General features: G+C 52.3%; 2 protein-coding genes across 2 annotated transcripts in view; one reads left to right on the forward strand and one right to left on the reverse strand.

The window, feature by feature from the left end:
• The window catches only part of LOC147110081 (uncharacterized), a 67,756-nt gene that overhangs the window by 12,737 nt on the left and 36,956 nt on the right, over positions 1-18,063 (forward strand). The gene's annotated exons all lie outside the window — the stretch shown is intronic.
• On the reverse strand, positions 4,659-15,045 carry LOC147110082 (uncharacterized). Its single transcript, XM_086004031.1, has 5 exons — positions 14,961-15,045; positions 12,366-12,617; positions 10,316-10,381; positions 8,721-8,848; positions 4,659-4,850 (listed from the first exon to the last, which is right to left on the reverse strand). The coding sequence occupies exons 2-5, from the start codon at positions 12,559-12,561 to the stop codon at positions 4,812-4,814; spliced, it is 429 nt and encodes a 142-aa protein (XP_085860157.1). The 5' UTR covers positions 12,562-12,617; positions 14,961-15,045; the 3' UTR covers positions 4,659-4,811.

Below are 18,063 nucleotides of genomic sequence, written 5' to 3' on the forward strand. Positions count from 1 at the left end.
ATAGGGAGGGGGAGCGAGGAGGCCACGGAGGGATTTGAAATCGAGGCTTTGCCGGACCGGAAGCCAATGTAGGTCAGTGAGCACAGGGGTGATGGGTGAACAGGACTTGGTGCGAGTTAGGACATGGGGCTGCAGAGTTTTGGATGACCTCAAGTTTACGTAGGGTGGAATGTGGGAGGCCAGCCAGGAGTGTGTTGGAATAGTCAAGTCTAGAGGTAACAAAGGCATGGATGAGGGTTTCAGCAGCGGATGAGCTGAGGCAGGGACGGAGACGGATGATGTTACGGAGGTGGAAGTAGGCGGTCTTAGTTATGCCGCGGATATGTGGCCGGAAGCTCATTTCAGGGTCAAATATGACACCAAGGTTGCGAACAGTGTGGTTCAGCCTCAGACAGATGTTAGGGAGAGGGATGGAGTCAGTGGCTGGGGAACGGAGTTTGTGACGGGGACTGAAAACAATGGCTTCGCTCTTCCCAATATTTAATTGGAGAAAATTTCTGCTCATCCAGAACTGTATGTCGGACAAGCAGTCTGACAACTTAGAGAGCGTGGAGGGGTCGAGAGACGTGGTAGTGAGGTAGAGCTGGGTGTCATCAGCGTACATGTGGAAACTGGTGCTGTGTTTTCAGATGATGTCGCCAAGGGGCAACATGTGGATGAGAAATAGGAGGGGGCCAAGAATAGATCCTTGGGAAACACCAGAGGTAACGATGCAGGAGCGGGAAGAGAAGCCATTGCAGGTGATTCTCTGGCTCCGATTAGATAGATAAGAATGGAACCAGGTGAGTGCAGCCCCACCCAGCTGGACGATGGTGGAGAGGCATTGGAGAAGGATGGGGTGGTCAACCCTGTCAAAGGCTGCGGACAAGTCAAGGGGTTACGGGGATCGGGGGTGGGATATGTGTCGGTGCAGGCTCGATGGGCCGAAATGGCCTCTATCTGCACTGTGAGGTTTCTGTGATTCTGAGAAGGACGAAGAATGAGTTAAATCATCTGGCACCATATCTCTGAAAGATGAGGCCCAATCAGACTGCTTTCAATCAATTAAAATTCATAAACATTTCCTCTGCACAAAATCATTACAACTAAAGCATTTGGTGGAATAGAATTCAAAAGCTGAGAAGTGATATTAAACTTATATAAAACATTTCTCCAGCACCTTTCACCACCTCAGGACGTCCCAAAGCGCTTCACAGACAATGAAGGACTTTTTGAAGTGTGATCACTGTTGTAATGTGGGAAACGTGGCAGCCAATTTGCGCACAGCAAGCTCCCACAAACAGCAATGTAAAAGTAACCGGATCATCTGTTTTGGTGATGTAGGTTGAGGGATAAATATTGGCCTCAGGACACCGGGGAGAACTCCCCCTGCTCTTCTTCCAATAGTGGTCATGGGATATATAATGTCCACCCGAGAGTGCAGATGGAGCCTCGGTTTAACGCCTCATCCAAAAGATGGCATTTCCGACAGTGTGGCACTCCCCGAATACTGCCCCTCCGACAGTGCGGCGCTCCCTCAGTACTGCCTCTCTGACAGTGCAGCGCTCCCTCAGTACTGCCCCTCCGACAGTGCGACACTCTCTCAGTACTGCCCCTCCGACAGTGCGGCGCTCCCTCAATACTGCCTCTCCGACAGTGCGGCGCTCCCTCAGTACTGCCCCTCCGACAGTGCGGCGCTCCCTCAGTACTGCCCCTCCGACAGTGCAGCGCTCCCTCAGTACTGCACCTCTGACAGTTTGGCGTTCCCTCAGTACTGCCCCTCCAAAAGTGCGGTGCTCCCTCAGTACTGCCCCTCTGACAGTGCGCCGCTCCATCAGTACTGCCCCTCCGACAGTGCGGCGCTCCCTCAGTACTGACCCTCTGAAAGTGCGGCACGCCCTCAATACTACCCCTCCGACAGTGCAGCGCGCCCTCAGTACTACCCCTCCGACAGTGCAGCGCTCCCTCAGTACTGCCCCTCCGACAGTGCGCCGCTCCCTCAGTACTGCCCATCCGACAGTACGGCGCTCCCTCAGCACTGCCCCTCCGACAGTGCGGCGCTCCCTCAGTATTGCCCCCTCCGACAGTGCGGCGCTCCCTCAGTACTGACCCTCCAACAGTGCGGCGCTCCTTCAGTACTGCCCCTCCGACAGTGCAGCGCGCCCTCAGTACTGCCCCTCCGACAGTGCGGCGCTCCCTCAGTACTGCCCCTCTGACACTGCGGCCCTCCCTCAGTACTGCACCTCCGACAGTGCAGCGCTCCCTCAGTACTGCCCCTCCGACAGTGCGGCGCTCCCTCAGTACTGCCCCTCCGACAGTGCGGCGCTCCCTCAGTACTGCCCCTCCGACAGTGCGGCGCTCCCTCAGTACTGACCCTCCGACAGTGCGGCGCTCCCTCAGTACTGCCCCTCCGACAGTGCGGCGCTCCCTCAGTACTGCCCCTCCGACAGTGCGGTGCTCCCTCAGTACTGCACCTCCGACAGTGCGGCGCTCCCTCAGTACTGCCCCTCCGACAGTGCGGCGCTCCCTCAGTACTGCTCCTCCGACAGTGCGGCGCTCCCTCAGTACTGCCCCCTCCGACAGTGCGGCGCTCCCTCAGTACTGCCCCCTCTGACAGTGCGGCGCTCCCTCAGTACTGCCCCTCCGACAGTGCGGCGCTCCCTCAGTACTGCCCCCTCCGATAGTACGGCGCTCCCTCAGTACTGCCCCCTCCGACAGTGCGGCGCTCCCTCAGTACTGCCCCCTCCGACAGTGCGGCGCTCCATCAGTACTGTCCCTCCGACAGTGCGGCGCTCCCTCAGTACTGCCCCTCCGACAGTGCGGCGCTCCCTCAGTACTGCCCCCTCCGACAGTGTGGCACTCCCCAAGTACTACCCCTCCGACAGTGCGGCGCTCCCTCAGTACTGCCCCTCCTACAGTGCGGCGCTCCCTCAGTACTGACCCTCCGACAGTGCGGCGCTCCATCAGTACTGCCCCCTCCGACAGTGCGGCGCTCCCTCAGTACTGACCCTCCGACAGTGCGGCGCTCCCTCAGTACTGGCACTGGAGAGTGTCAGCCTGGATGTAAGTGCTCACCTCCCTGGAGTGGGGCTATGAACCCAAAACCTTCTAGATCTCAGGGGCGAGAGTGCTACCCACTGAGCCACAGACGACACTTCCAAGTTGTGCCTCATAATTTGTGAACCACAGCTTAAAAGTGAAACTCCAGTGCCTTTCTCAATCAGGGCCGTTGCCCAATCGCACAAGGAACCGCAGAATACTTTGGAAGGGTTTGCCTTTACTGGCAGTTTAATTATAATCTTCTGTTTGACGTGACACAGCATATTACTATAACAACTGAGGAAAGTCCCTCCAAGGAAAGACAAACAGATCCCACGCACTGGGTCCGTGCTGAGGTATGTGACCAGGCAGGTAGCTTGAAGTCCGCCCCGTCCCGCCATGACCGTAAATAGCTTTCCAAAGAAAATGCAAAAGAATACGGCGTTGGTTCTGGCTGCCTGCCAAACTCACTGACAGGCACTTGCGTGAGTCTTTGTCAGGGCTTGTTGCCTGGGTAGTGTGATAAAGCCTTGAATGCCAAGAATCCAGAGATCTGAAGCTCTTCCTTTTTCCAAGTGCCAGCCTTTGAATCATAGACTCTCAGCACAGGAGGAGGCCATTCGGCCCATCGTGGCTTTCAGAAAAAGCTCTCCAATTAGTCCCACTCCCCCGCTCTTTCCCCGTAGCCCTCCAAATGTTTCCCCTTCAAATATTTATCCAATTCCCTTTTTGAAAGTTACTATTGAATCTGCTTCCACCGCGCCTTCCAGATCACAACTTGCTGCGTAAATATTTCTTTCCTCCTCTCGCCTCTCCCTAAACCTGTTACATCTTTAACAATTTCCCGTCCTGACAAGAGTTCACCCCCCTGAAACGTTGACTGTTTCTCTCTCTGGAGATGCTGCCTGATCTGCTGAGCATTTCCAGCTCCAATTTCCGATTTCGAGCATCCCGCGACATTTTGCTCTCAGTGCACCAGGTGTTCCTCAAACAATTGCAATGGGAGCTTTTGCGGCCACTTGAGAGGACAGACGGGGCCCTTAGTTTAACGTCTCATCCGCAAGACGGCCCCTCCGACAGTGCGGCACTCCCTCAGTACTGCCCCTCCGACAGTGCGGCACTCCCTCAGTACTGACCCTCCGACAGTGCGGCGCTCCCTCAGTACTGCCCCTCCGACAGTGCGGCACTCCCTCAGTACTGTCCCTCCGACAGTGCGGCGCTCCCTCAGAACCGCCCCTCCGACAGTGCGGCGCTCCCTCAGTACTGCCCCTCTGACAGTGCGGCGCTCCCTCAGTATTGCCCCTCCGACAGTGCGGCGCTCCCTCAGAACCGCCCCTCCGACAGTGCGGCGCTCCCTCAGTACTGCCCCTCCGACAGTGCGGTGCTCCCTCAGTACTGCCCCTCCGACAGTGCGGCGCTCCCTCAGTAATGCCCCTCCGACAGTGCGGCGCTCCCTCAGTACTGCCCCTCCGACTGTGCGGCGCTCCCTCAGTACCGCCCCTCCGAAAGGGCGGCGCTCCCTCAGGGACATTTTCCTGTGTTAAAGGCGCTCTATAAAATCAAGTTGCTGTTGAATGATGTTTTAAAAATGGCAAATCGGAACTGCTTTGCAAACAAAAGATAAACGCCGACTAATTCAAAACAAAATTAAAGTGTTTTTATTAAAGTTCAAATAATTTAATTATACAATTTAATTACTAAACTTTAAACTTCAAAATTGTATACGTTCACTGAGGGAATGCCTACATGGAGCAGGAATAATTGACGTCAAAGTTGTGTCCATCCGTATATTGTTATAGATTTCCGCGTGGTTGGAAAGAAGTGACGACAGCCTGAAATAGAAAAAAGAGAGATAATTACAGAATATTTACAGCACAGAAACAGGCCATTCGGCCCAACTGATCCATGCCGGTGTTTATGCTCCACACCAGCCTCCTCCCACCCCTCTTCATCTCACCCCATCAACACCAGCCTCCTCCCACCCCCCTTCATCTCACCCCATCAACACCAGCCTCCTCCCACCCCCCTTCATCTCACCCCATCAACACCAGCCTCCTCCCACCCCCCTTCATCTCACCCCATCAACACCAGCCTCCTCCCACCCCTCTTCATCTCACCCCATCAACACCAGCCTCCTCCTACCCCTCTTCATCTCACATAGAAACATAGAAGATAGGAGCAGGAGTAGGCCATTCGGACCCTCGAGCCTGCTCCGCCAGGCAATGCGATCATGGCTGATCATCCAAATTCAGTACCCTGTCCCTGCCTTCTCCCCATATCCCTTGATCCCTTTAGCCTTAAGAAATATATTCAACTCCTTCTTGAATATATTTAATGAATTGGCCTCTACTGTCTTCTGTAGTAGAGAAAACCCACAGGTTCACCACTCTCTGGGTGAAGAAATTCCTCCTCATCTCTGTCCTAAATGGCTTACCCCTTATCTTTAGACTGTGACCCCTGGTTCTGGACTCCCCCACCATCAGGAACATCCTTCCTGCATCTAATCTGTCTAGTCCTGTTAGAATTTTATAACTTTCAATGAGATCCCCTCTCATTCTTCTAAACTCCAGCGAGTAGAAGGCCAATCGACCCAATCTCTCCTCATACGTCATTCCTGCCATCCCAGGTATCAGTCTGGTGAATCTTCGCTACACTCCCTCCATGGCAAGAACATCCTTCCTCAGATAAGGTGACCAAAACTGCACACAATACTCAAGATGTGGTCTCACCAAGGCCCTGTACAACTGCAGTAAGATATCCGTGTTCCTGTACTCAAACCCTCTCGCTACGAAGGCCAACATACCATTTGCCTTCTTAGCCGCCTGCTGCACCTGCATGCTTACCTTCAGCGACTGGTGCACAAGGACACCCAGGTCTCGTTGCACTTCCCCTTCTCCCAATCTATTGCCATTCAAATAATAATCTGCCTTCCTGTTTTTGCCACCAAAGTGGATAACCTCGCATTTATCCACATTATACTGCATCTGCCATGCATCTGCCCAATTACCCAACCTGGCCAAATCATACTGGAGTTTCTTGGCATCCTCCTCACAGCACACACGCCCACCCAGCTTTGTCTCATCTGCAATCTTGGAGATATTACATCTAGTTCCCTCGTCTAGACCATTAATATATATTGTGAATAGCTAGGGTCCTAGGACCGATCCGTGCGGTATCCCACTAGTCACTGCCTGCCACTCGGAAAAAGACCTATTTATTCCAACTCTTTGCTTCCTGTCTGCCAACCAGTTCTCTATCCAAGTCAGTACCTTGCCCCAATCCCATGTGCCTTAATGTTACATGCTAATCTCTTATGCGGGACCTTATCGAAAGCCTTCTGAAAGTCCAAATACACCACATCCACTGGTTCTCCCTTATCTATTCTACCAGTTACATCCTCAAAAAATTCCAGTAGATTAGTCAAGCACGATTTACCTTTTGTAAATCCATGTTGACTTTGTCCGATCCTGTCACTGTTTTCCAAGTGCTCTGCTATTACATCTATAATTCCCCGTTTTCTCTCTACCACCTTTTTTGAACAGTGGGGTATCATTAGCTACCCTCCAATCCATGGGAACTGTTCTAGAGTCTATCAAGTTCTGGAAGATGACCAGCAATGCATCTACTATTTCTAGGGCCACTTCCTTAAGTACCCTAGGATGTAGATTATTAGGCCCTGGGGATTTATCGGCCTTCAATCCCATCAATTTCCCTAACAATACTGATTTCATTCAGTTCCTCCCTCTCATTAGACCCTATGTTCCCTGACATCTCTGGGGGGTTATTTGTGTCCTCCTTTGTGAAGACAGAACCAAAGTATGTATTTAATTGGTCAGCCATTTCTTGGTTCCCCATTATAAATTCCCCTGATTCTGACTGCAAGGAACCTACGCTTGACTTCACCAATCTTTTTCTCTTCACATATCTATAAAAGCTTTTACAGTCAGTTTTTATGTTCCCTGCAAGCTTACTCTCATATTCTATCTTCCCCTTCTTAATTAATCCCTTTGTCTTCCTTTGTTGAATCCTAAACTGCTCCCAATCCTCAGGTTTACTGCTTTTTCTGGCCAATTTATATGTCCTCTCCTTGGATCTTATGCTATCCCTAATTTCCCTTGTTAGCCGCGGTTGCGTCACCTTTTTTGTTTTATTTTTATGCCAAACTGGGATGAACAAATTCTACAGTTCATCCATGCAGTCTTTGAATGTTTGCCATTGCCTATCCACCGTCAACCCTTTGAGTGACATTCCCCAATCAATCCTACCTAACTCGCACCTCAGACCATCGTAGTTTCCTTTGTTTAAATTCAGGACCTTGTCTCCGAGTCAACAACTTCATTCTCCATCTTATTGAAGAATTCTATCATATTAGGATTGCTCCGACCGAAGGGGCCTCGTACAACAAGATTGTTAATTAATCCTTTCTCGTTACATAATACCCAGTCTAAGATGGCCTGATCTCTGGTTGGTTCCTCGACATACTGGTCCAGGAAACCATCCCGTAAACACTCCAGGAATTCCTCCTCCACAATATTGTTACTAATTTGGTTAGCACAATTTATATGTAGATTAATGTCACCCATGATGACTGCTGTGCCCTTATTGCACGCTTCTCTAATTTCCCTTTTAATGCCATCCCCAACCTCCGCCTTACTGTTTGGAGGTCTATATACCACTCCCACTAACGTTTTCTGCCCTTTGGTATTTCTCAGTTCTACCCATACAGATTCCACATCAGAGCCAATATCCTTCCTTACAATTGTGTTAATCCCTTCTTTAACCAGTAATGCAGAATTCTATCATATTATGATTGCACCTCCCCAGATAAAGGGGTGAGAGAGAGAGGGATTAGAGGGACCTCCCCAGATGTGTGTGTGTGAGAGAGAGAGAGAGAGAGAGAGAGAGAGAGAGTGTGAGAGAGTGAGAGAGTGCTCCCCAGATACAGGAGTGTGAGAGAGAGGGGTGAGAGGGACCTCCCCAGATATAGGTGTGTGTGAGAGTGGGGTTAGAGGGACCTCCCCAGATACAGGAGTGAGAGAGAGGGGTTAGAGGGACCTCCCCAGATACAGGAGTGAGAGAGAGGTGGGGTTAGAGGGACCTCCCCAGATACAGGAGTGAGAGTGAGGGTTTAGAGGGACCTCCCCAGATACAGGAGTGTGAGAAACGGGTTAGAGGGACCTCCCCAGATATAGGAGTGAGAGAGAGAGGGGAGTTTGAGGGGTCTCAGAAGATTCAGGAGCGTGAGAGAGACGGGTAAGAGGGACCTCCCCAGATACAGGAGTGTGAGAGGGAGGTTAGGGAGACCTCCCCAGATACAGGAGTGAGAGAGAGGGGTTAGAGGGACCTCCCCAGATACAGGTGTGAGAGAGAGGGGTTAGAGGGACCTCCCCAGATACAAGAGTGAGAGAGAGGTGGGGTTAGAGGGACCTCCCCAGATACAGGAGTGTGAGAAAGGGGTTAGAGGGACCTCCCCAGATACAGGAATGAGAGAGAGCGGGGTTAGAGGGACCTCCCCAGATTCAGGAGTGTGGGAGGAGCCCAGCAAAGCTCTCTATACATTTAAAGTACGGTTCCTGAGGGAGAGTTGAGTCACCCATTGTTAATCTCTGTCAGATAGAGGACATCACCAGAGAGACCAGATCTTGCCCAGCCCCACTTCAACATCGCCCCAAATCCAAGAATGATTTACACTTCCGACTCACCTCATAGCGTTCTGGATTTGCCCTTGTGAACACGGTAAACAGTGGATACACCATCAGCAGCCCGATCACCACCGTGATGAACACCACGATTTTGGTTTGCCAATGACTCTTCTCAGTCGCTCCACCACCTGCCCCCAGAAGATGGATAAAACAATATTCTGTTACTGTCAGGATCAACCCCGAAAGAAAGATCGACACGGAGCAAGATTCGCAACCCACTCGCAACTAAAATATTTTAAGTGGCACATAGAAACATCGAAGATAGGAGCAGGAGTCGGCCATTCGGCCCCTCGAGCCTGCTCCGCCATTCAATGCGATCATGGCTGTCCAAACTCAGTACCCTGTCCCTGCCTTCTCCCCATATCCCTTGATCCCTTTAGCATTAAGAAATATATCCAACTCCTTCTTGAACATCAGAAAGGGTAGTCCTAGGAGAGATCGAGTAGATTAGGCCTGTACTCACTGGAGTTTAGAAGAACGAGAGGTGATCTCGTTGAAACATGTACGATTCTGAGGGGGATTGACAGGGTAGATGCTGAGAGGTTGTTTCCTCTGGCTGGAGTGTCTAGAACTAGGGGGCACAGTCTCAGGATAAGGGCTCGGCCATTGAGGACTGAGATGAGGAGAAATCCCTTCACTCAGAGGGTGGTGAATCTTTGGAATTCTCTGCCCCAGAGGGCTGTGGAGGCTCAGTCGTTGAGTATATTCAAGGCTGAGATCGATAGATTTTTGGATATTAAGGGAATCGAGGGATATGGGGATCGGGCGGGAAAGTGGAGTTGAGGTAGAAGATCAGCCCTGATCTGATTGAATGTTGGAGCAGTCTCGAGGGGCCGTATGGCCGACTCCTGCTCCTATTTATGTTCACAGCCTTGTTTGAAATATGTTAGGAGAGTTGATTCACTCACACCTTAACCTCCATTATAGAATCAGTCGTCAGTAAAGTAAGGCTTGCATTTCTATAGCGCCTTTCACGACCTCCGGACATCCCAAAGCGTTTCACAGCCAATAAAGTACTTTTGAAGTGCAGTCACCGGTTACAATGTAGGCAAAATGCACACAGCAAGATCCCACAAACAGCAATGAGATAAATGACCAGATCATCTGGTTTAATGATGTTGGATGAGGGATAAATACAGGCCCCATTACACCAGGGAGAACACCGCATCTTCAAAATAATGCCGGCGGGATCTTTTACATCCACCTGAGAGGGCTGACAGGGACACGGTTTAACGCCCCATCCAAAAGATGGCCCCTCCGACAGTGCAGCACTCCCTCAGTACTGCCCCTCCGACAGTGCGGCGCTCCCTCAGTACAGCCCCTTCGACAGTGCGGAGCTCCCTCAGTACAGCCCCTTCGACAGTGCGGCGCTCCCTCAGTACTGCCCCTCCGACAGTGCTGCACTCCCTCAGTACTGAGACTGGGGAGTGTGGGCCTGGAATTTGTGCCCTAGTCTCTGGAGTGGGATTTGAACCCATGACCGTCTGACTCAGGGGAGAGAGAGAGAGAGAGAGAGAGAGAAAAAAAAAGAGATAAACCCACTGAATCACTGCTGACATCTTGTATAAAAAGTATTAAATCTGAGCTGGTGTTACCTGGGTTTGTATCGAGACGTTTGTCGGGACCGGCAAAAGCTTTGCTTGCTTCTTGGGTAGAACAATCTGGAAAAGCAAAGCAGACAATTCAACTGAGCCGTTATGTAAAATATTTGCATTTTTCTCCTGTTAAATGCATTTTCTCCCCCTGGATAAATACTTGAAGGGGAAACATTTGCCGTGTTCTGGGGAAAGAGCAGTGGGGAGTGGGGCTAATTGGAGAGCTCTTTCAAAGAGCCGGCACAGGCACGATGGGCCGAGTGGCCTCCTCCTGTTCTGTGTGATTCTAGGTGACCCCTCCTGCTGTGGTGCAGATCTACAGGAAGCCTTCGCTGTGTCACCCCAGTCACAGTGACTGAACAGCGATCATGGATTGTATCACCACCGAGCTCAGATTCCCATCTTACTTTCAATGGCATTACCATCGCCGAATCCCCCACCATCAACATCCTGGGAGTCACCATTGACCAGAAACTTAACTGGACCAGCCACATAAACACTGTGGCAACAAGAGCAGGTCAGAGGCTGGGTATTCTGCGGCAAGTGTCTCACCTCCTGACTCCCCAAAGCCTTTCCACCATCTACAAGGCACAAGTCAGGAGTGTGATGGAATACTCTCCACTTGCCTGGATGAGTGCAGCTCCAACAACACTCAAGAAGCTCGACACCATCCAGGACAAAGCAGCCCGCTTGATCGGCACCCCATCCACCACCTTAAACATTCACTCCCTCCACCTCCGGCGCACCGTGGCTGCAGTGTGCACCATCTACAAGATGCACTGCAGCAACTCACCAAGGCTTCTTCAGCAGCACCTCCCAAACCCACGACCTCTACCACCTAGAAGGACAAGGGCAGCAGGTGCATGGGAACACCACCACCTTCAAGTTCCCCTCCAAGTCACACACCATCCTGACTTGGAAATATATCGCCGATCCTTCATCGTCGCTGGGTCAAAATCCTGGAACTCCCTCCCTAACAGCACTGTGGGAGTACCTTCACCACACGGACTGCAGCGGTTCAAGGCGGCGGCTCACCACCACCTTCTCAAGGGGCAATTAGGGATGGGCAATAAATGCCGGCCTTGCCCGCGATGCCCACATCCCAGGAACGAATAAAAGAATCTTGGGTCGCCGGCTCTGGTTGGGCTTCTTCCTGGAGGCTTCATCACGTGAGCTCCAGTCTCCGACCACCCCCACCCTCCCACCATTGGTCGCCCGATACGTCGTTCTCGTGAGGCGTTCTACGGCGAGTTTGACGGGCCGGTAATGCGCCAATGCAGCAGCCTCCTGAAAGTCATGGGGCGGTTTGTGGGCGGGATTGCATTTTCGCGAGGTGGGAGCCACGGAGAGATTTGAAAACAAGGACGAGTGTTGTAAAATTGAAGGTTGAGTGTCATGACAGGACCTTAAATCAAGTCATTAACGGGATCCTTACGACATGAATTACCAGCCCTAAATGGCCGCGGCGAGATTCATTCGCCTGAACGGCATAAACCCAGCAATTTCTTAAAACGCAAAGTTCAACGGGGCGACTCAAGGCGAGATTTTAAAAAAATTATTCATTCACGGGATGTGGGCGTCACTGGCAAGGCCGGCATTTATTGTCCACCCTTAATTGCCCCTTGAGAAGGTGGTGGTGAGCCGCATTCTTGAACCGCTGCAGTCCGTGTGGTGAAGGTGCTCCCACAGTGCTGTTAGGGAGGGAGTTCCAGGATTTTGACCCAGCGACAATGAAGGAACGGCCGATATATTTCCAAGTTGGGACAGTTGTGTGCGTGACTCGGAGGGGAACTTGGGGATTTGTTCTGTTTTGGCGAGGCTAATGGCGGAGCGGCGCTAATCGCCCAGCAATGTGGGGAGAAGTGGAACGCACGCCGTATCTCCTCCTCGACAACAACTGCCGGGGGATTTTTTAGGCGAGCTGATTAATGGCCGTGAACTCGTCCTTATTTTTCCCCGCAATTTCTGGGCCAATAAAGTGAAGACCTGTTCAGGAGAAAACAAGTGTTTAGCGCAAAGCAGGACCGCACGAAGATTCTTTTAAACTCACCGGCAGACGTTAAGTTGAAACTAAACGATTCGGAGAACCCGTATTCGAGCCACCATCTTTGATCAATATCTACCGCTGAAACACTCAGGATGTAAATGGTGTAACAGCCGCTGCTGTTAAAACTTGCAGTGTAATCCTCTTCGCAATTTAAAATAATGCAAATCTCGTCTTTCATTCCACGTTTCAGGATTGCCATCTGATTCTCAGTCACACATTCCTTCAATGTTATAGTAGCCGGCTTTCCAATACAATCTGAAAGTGATGGAAGAAACAGCTTTAGGCAATGTTCCACTTGTTTTAAGAACTAAGAACTAGGAGCAGGAGTCGGCCATTCGGCCCCTTGAGTCTGCTCCTCCATTCAATCAGATCAAGGCTGATCTTCGACCTCAACTCCCCTTTCCCGCCCGATCCCCATATCCCTCGATTCCCCCAGAGTCCAAAAATCTATCGATCTCAGTCTTGAATATACTCAACGACTGAGCCCCCACAGCCCTCTGGGGCAGAGAATTCCAAAGATTCACCGCCCTCTGAGTGAAGAAATTCCTCCTCATCTCAGCCCTAAATGGCCGACCCCTTATCCCGAGACTGTGACCCCTGGTTCTAGACTCTCCAGCCAGGGGGAAACAACCTCTCAGCATCTGCCCTGTCAATCCCCCTCAGAATCTTATGTTTCAATGAGATCACCTCTCATTCTTCTAAACTCCAGAAAGTATAGGCCCATTCTGCTCAATCTCTCTTCATAGGACAACCCGCTCATCCCAGGAATCAATCTAACCTTTGTTTGTTGCACCGCCTCTTAAGGCAAGTATATCCTTCCTTAGGTAATGAGACCCACACTGTGCACAGTACCCCAGGTGTGGGCTCACCAAAGCCCGGTGTGCATTTTTCGCTCCACCCCCCACTCCCTGCAATTTGCTCCTCATTTTCTCTCCTGAAGCCATTGGCCATCGAGTACTTTGGACACATTGTTGATGCAAGAGCCTGATATAGCAAGCATCATTGGCTATTCACCCACGTGAGGCATCACACCCAAAGCAATCCTGTCCTCACATACTTTGTGGGCGAGACCAGAGCTTGGGGCCATCAATAGAAGATAGTCACTAATTATTCCAATAACCCCTCTCTCCCACACTCCTGTATCTGGGGAGGTCCCTCTAACCCCTTTCTCCCATACTCCTGTATCTGGGGAGGTCCCTCTAACCCCTCTCTCACACTCTTGTATCTGGGGAGGACCCTCTAACCCCTCTCTCCCACACTCCTGTATCTGGGGAGGTCCCTCTAACCCCTTTCTCCCATACTCCTGTATCTGGGGAGGTCCTTCTAACCCCTCTCTCACACTACTGTATCTGGGGAGGTCCCTCTAACCCCTCTCTCACACTCCTGTATCTGGGGAGGTCCCTCTAACCCCTCTCACACACTCCTATATCTGGGGAGGACCCTCTAACCCCTCTCTCTCACTCCTGTATCTGGGGAGGACCCTCTAACCCCTCTCTCACACACTCCTGTATCTGGGGAGGTCCCTCTAACCCCTCTCTCTCACACTCCTGTATCTGGGGAGGACCCTCTAACCCCTCTCTCACACACTCCTGTATCTGGGGAGGTCCCTCTAACCCCTCTCTCTCACACTCCTGTATCTGGGGAGGTCCCTCTAACCACCACACACACTCCTGTATCGCCCTCTAACCAGGGTGTAGGAAAGATTGAACAGGCTGGGGCTCTTTTCTCTAGAAAAGAGAAGGCGGAGGGGTGACCTGATGGAGGTCTTTAAAATTATGAAAGTTGTTCGATAGGGTAGACGTAGAGAAGATGTTTCCACTTGTGGGGGAGACCAGAACTAGGGGCCATCAATATAAGAGAGTCACTAATAAATCCAATAGGGAATTCAGGAGAAACTTCTTTACCCAGAGAGTGCTGAGAATGGGGAACTCGCTACCACAGGGAGTGGTTGAGGCGAAGAGCAGAGATGCATTTCAGGGGAAACTGGATTAACACACGAGTGAGAAAGGAATAAAAGGATATGGTGAAGGGGTGAGATGAAGAGGGGTGGGAGGAGGCTGGTGTTGACGGGGTGAGATGAAGAGGGGTGGGAGGAGGCTGGTGTGGGGCATAAACACCGGCACAGACCAGATGGGCCGAATGGCCTGTTTCTGTGCTACAGGCTCCATCTATGTTGAGATAATATTGCAATACCTGATACACTTGAACGATGTGCCTGTAATGATTCAGACTGTCAGTTAAGAACAAGTGCCCAATTGCTCCTGAACCTTGTGATGATGTCCATTGTGGGGATGTGTTAGTAAAGTCGAGGATGTTTTGCTGGGCCTGATCTTTCTCTTCGATGCCTCTGGCAATGAGCAGTGAATCACTTGACTCATTCTTGTATCTGCTGGAGTTGGTTTGGTTTGGCCAGCCGCGATTGTACTTTGGACTGGGTAATGCGTCACAGTACAGAGGCCAGGTAATTTTAGACTTGATAACAGTAGACATGGATGGTTGATCACTAACCCAGTCCTGTTAGAAAGGGATTAAAGATCTGTTGGAAATCCTGTGATAAATATTCCGTCCATAATTAACATTGCCGGCATTATTACATACCTGCCACTGGGTCCAGCTGGCAAATGTGGATGTGTATGAATATGAATATGCTCAGCACAGCAAGTACCTGTAATTAGTAACAAACAATTAATATATCCAGCTTGCAATTGTTGCTGTAAACTGCGCTTTGTTCTGTGCCGGTTTCTTTTAGCGCGCAGTCCCCTTAGTCACTTGATTCCAATCTGTGGTGGTGGAATGACTGATGAGGTTACAGTTGTTGCTCAGTGGGTTTAGCACCCTCCCTCTCTCGTCTCCGAGTCAGAAGGTCATGGGTTCAACAACCACTCCAGAGACTCGAACCCCATAGTCCAGGCCGACACTCCCCAGGGGCGGCGCTGAGGGAGCGCCGCGCTGTCGGCGGGGCGGCGCTGAGGGAGCGCCGCGCTGTCGGCGGGGCGGCGCTGAGGGAGCGCCGCGCTGTCGGCGGGGCGGCGCTGAGGGAGCGCCGCGCTGTCGGCGGGGCGGCGCTGAGGGAGCGCCGCGCTGTCGGCGGGGCGGCACTGAGGGAGCGCCGCGCTGTCGGCGGGGCGGTACTGACGGAGCGCCGCACTGTCGGAGGGGCAGTACTGAGGGAGCGTTGGGGGAGCGGTACTGAGGGAGCGCCGCACTGTCGGAGGGGCGGTACTGAGGGAGAACCGCACTGTCGGGAGGGGCTGTACTGAGGGAGCGCCGCACTGTCGGGGGGCAGTACTGAGGGAGCGCCGTACTGTCGGAGGGTCAGTACTGAGGGAGCGCCGCACTGTCGGGGGTCAGTACTGAGGGAGCGCCGCACTGTCGGGGGGGCAGTATTGAGGGAGCGCCGCACTGTCGGAGGGTCAGTACTGAGGGAGCGCCGCACTGTCGGGGGGGCAGTATTGAGGGAGCGCCGCACTGTCGGAGGGGCGGTACTGACGGAGCGCCGCACTGTCGGAGGGTCAGTACTGAGGGAGTGCCGCACTGTCGGAGGGGCGGTACTGAGGGAGCGCCGCACTGTCGGAGGGGCAGTACTGAGGGAGCGGCGCACTGTCGGAGGGGCGGTGCTGAGGGAGCGCCGCACTGTTGGAGGGGCAGTACTGAGGGAGCGCCGCACTGTCGGAGGGGCAGTACTGAGGGAGCGCCGCACTGTCGGAGGGACAGTACTGAGGGAGCGCCGCACTGTCGGAGGGGCGGTACTGAGGTAGTGCCTCACTGTCGGAGGGACAGTACTGAGGGAGCGACGCACTGTCGGAGGGGCAGTACTGAGGGAGTGCTGCACTGTCGGAGGGGCAGTACTGAGGGAGAGCCGCACTGTCGGAGGGGCAGTACTGAGGGAGGGCCGCACTGTCGGAGGGGCGGTACTGAGGGAGCCCCGCACTGTCGGAGGGGCAGTACTGAGGGAGGGCCGCACTGTCGGAGAGGCAGTACTGAGGGAGCCCCGCACTGTCGGAGGGGCGGTACTGAGGGAGCACCGCACTGTCGGATGGGCAGTACTGAGGGAGCGCCACACTGTCGGAGGGGCAGTACTGAGAATGCCGCACTGTCGGAGGGGCAGTACTGAGGGAGCACCGTACTGTCGGAGGAGCAGTACTGAGGGAGCACCGTACTGTCGGAGGAGCAGTACTGAGCGAGCGCTGCACTGTCGGAGGGACAGTACCGAGGGAGTGCTTCACTGTCGGAGGGGCCACCTTTTGGATGTGGCATTAAACCGTGTCTCTGTCTGCCCTCTCAGGTGGATGTAAAAGATCCCGCTGGCATTATTTCAAAGAAGCGGTGTTCTCCCCGGTGTAATGGGACCAGTATTTATCCCTCATCCAACATCATTGAACTGGATGATCTGGTCATTTATCTCATTGCTGTTTGTGGGATCTTGCTGTGTGCAAAATGGTTACATTGTAACCGGTGACTGCACTTCAATAGTACTTTATTGGCTGTGAAATGCTTTGGGATGTCTGGAGGACCTGAAAGCGGTGCTATAGAAATGCAGGTCTTACTTTACTGACGACTGATTCTATAATGGAGGTTAAGGTGTAAGTGAATCAACTCTCCTAACATATTTCAAACAAGGCTGTGAACATAAATAGGAGCAGGAGTCGGCCATTCGGCCCCTCGAGCCTGCTCCACCATTCAATCAGATCAGGGCTGATCTTCTTCCTCAACTCCACTTTCCTGCCCGATCCCCATATCCCTTGATTCCCTTAATATCCAAAAATCTATCGATCTCAGCCTTGAATATACTCAACGACTGATCCTCCACGGCCCTCTGGGGCAGAGAATTCCAAAGATTTACCGCCCTCTGAGTGAAGAAATTCCTCCTCATCTCAGTCCTCAATGGCCGACCCCTTATCCTGAGACTGTGACCCCTGGTTCTAGACTCTCCAGCCAGGGGGAAACAACCTCTCAGCATCTACCCTGTCAATCGCCCTCAGAATCGTACATGTTTCAACGAGATCACCTCTCGTTCTTCTAAACTCCAGCGAGTACAGGCCTAATCTACTCGATCTCTCCTAGGACTACCCTCTCTTAGGTTCAAGAAGGAGTTGGATATATTTCTTGAGGCTAAAGGGATCAAGGGATATGGGGAGAAAGCAGGGACAGGGTGCTGAGTTTGGATGATCAGCCCTGATCTCATTGAATGGCGGAGCAGGCTTGAGGGGCCGAATGGCCTACTCCTGCTCCTATCTCGATGTTTCTATGTGCCACTTTAAATATTTTAGTTGCGAGTGGGTTGCGAATCTTGCTCCGTGTCGATCTTTCTTTCGGGGTTGATCCTGGCAGTAACAGAACATTGTTTTATCCATCTTCTGGGGACAGATGGTGGAGCGACTGAGAAGAGTCATTGGCAAACCAAAATCGTGGTGTTCATCACGGTGGTGATCGGGCTGCTGATGGTGTATCCACTGTTTACCGTGTTCACAAGGGCAAATCCAGAACGCTATGAGGTGAGTCGGAAGTGTCAATCATTCTTGGATTTGGGGCGATGTTGAAGTGGGGCTGGGCCAGATCTGGTCTCTCTGGTGATGTCCTCTATCTGACAGAGATTAACAATGGGTGACTCAACTCTCCCTCAGGAACCGTACTTTAAATGTATATAGAGCTTTGCTGGGCTCCTCACACACTCCTGAATCTGGGGAGGCCCCTCTAACCC

This window comes from Somniosus microcephalus, chromosome 12 (genome assembly GCF_052327205.1).
Source record: "Somniosus microcephalus isolate GS21.2 chromosome 12, FLI_Smic_1.0, whole genome shotgun sequence".
NCBI classification, from domain to species: domain Eukaryota; kingdom Metazoa; phylum Chordata; class Chondrichthyes; order Squaliformes; family Somniosidae; genus Somniosus; species Somniosus microcephalus.

Coding starts and splice junctions, on each gene's coding strand:
- LOC147110082 (XM_086004031.1), bottom strand. CDS start 12,561: ATGGCAATCCTGAAACGTGGAATGAAAGACGAGATTTGCATTATTTTA. Junction 10,382..12,365: donor TTTCAACTTAACGTCTGCCG/GTGAGTTTAAAA, acceptor TTGCTTTTCCAG/ATTGTTCTACCCAAGAAGCA. Junction 4,851..8,720: donor CAAATCCAGAACGCTATGAG/GTGAGTCGGAAG, acceptor TTTCTATTTCAG/GCTGTCGTCACTTCTTTCCA.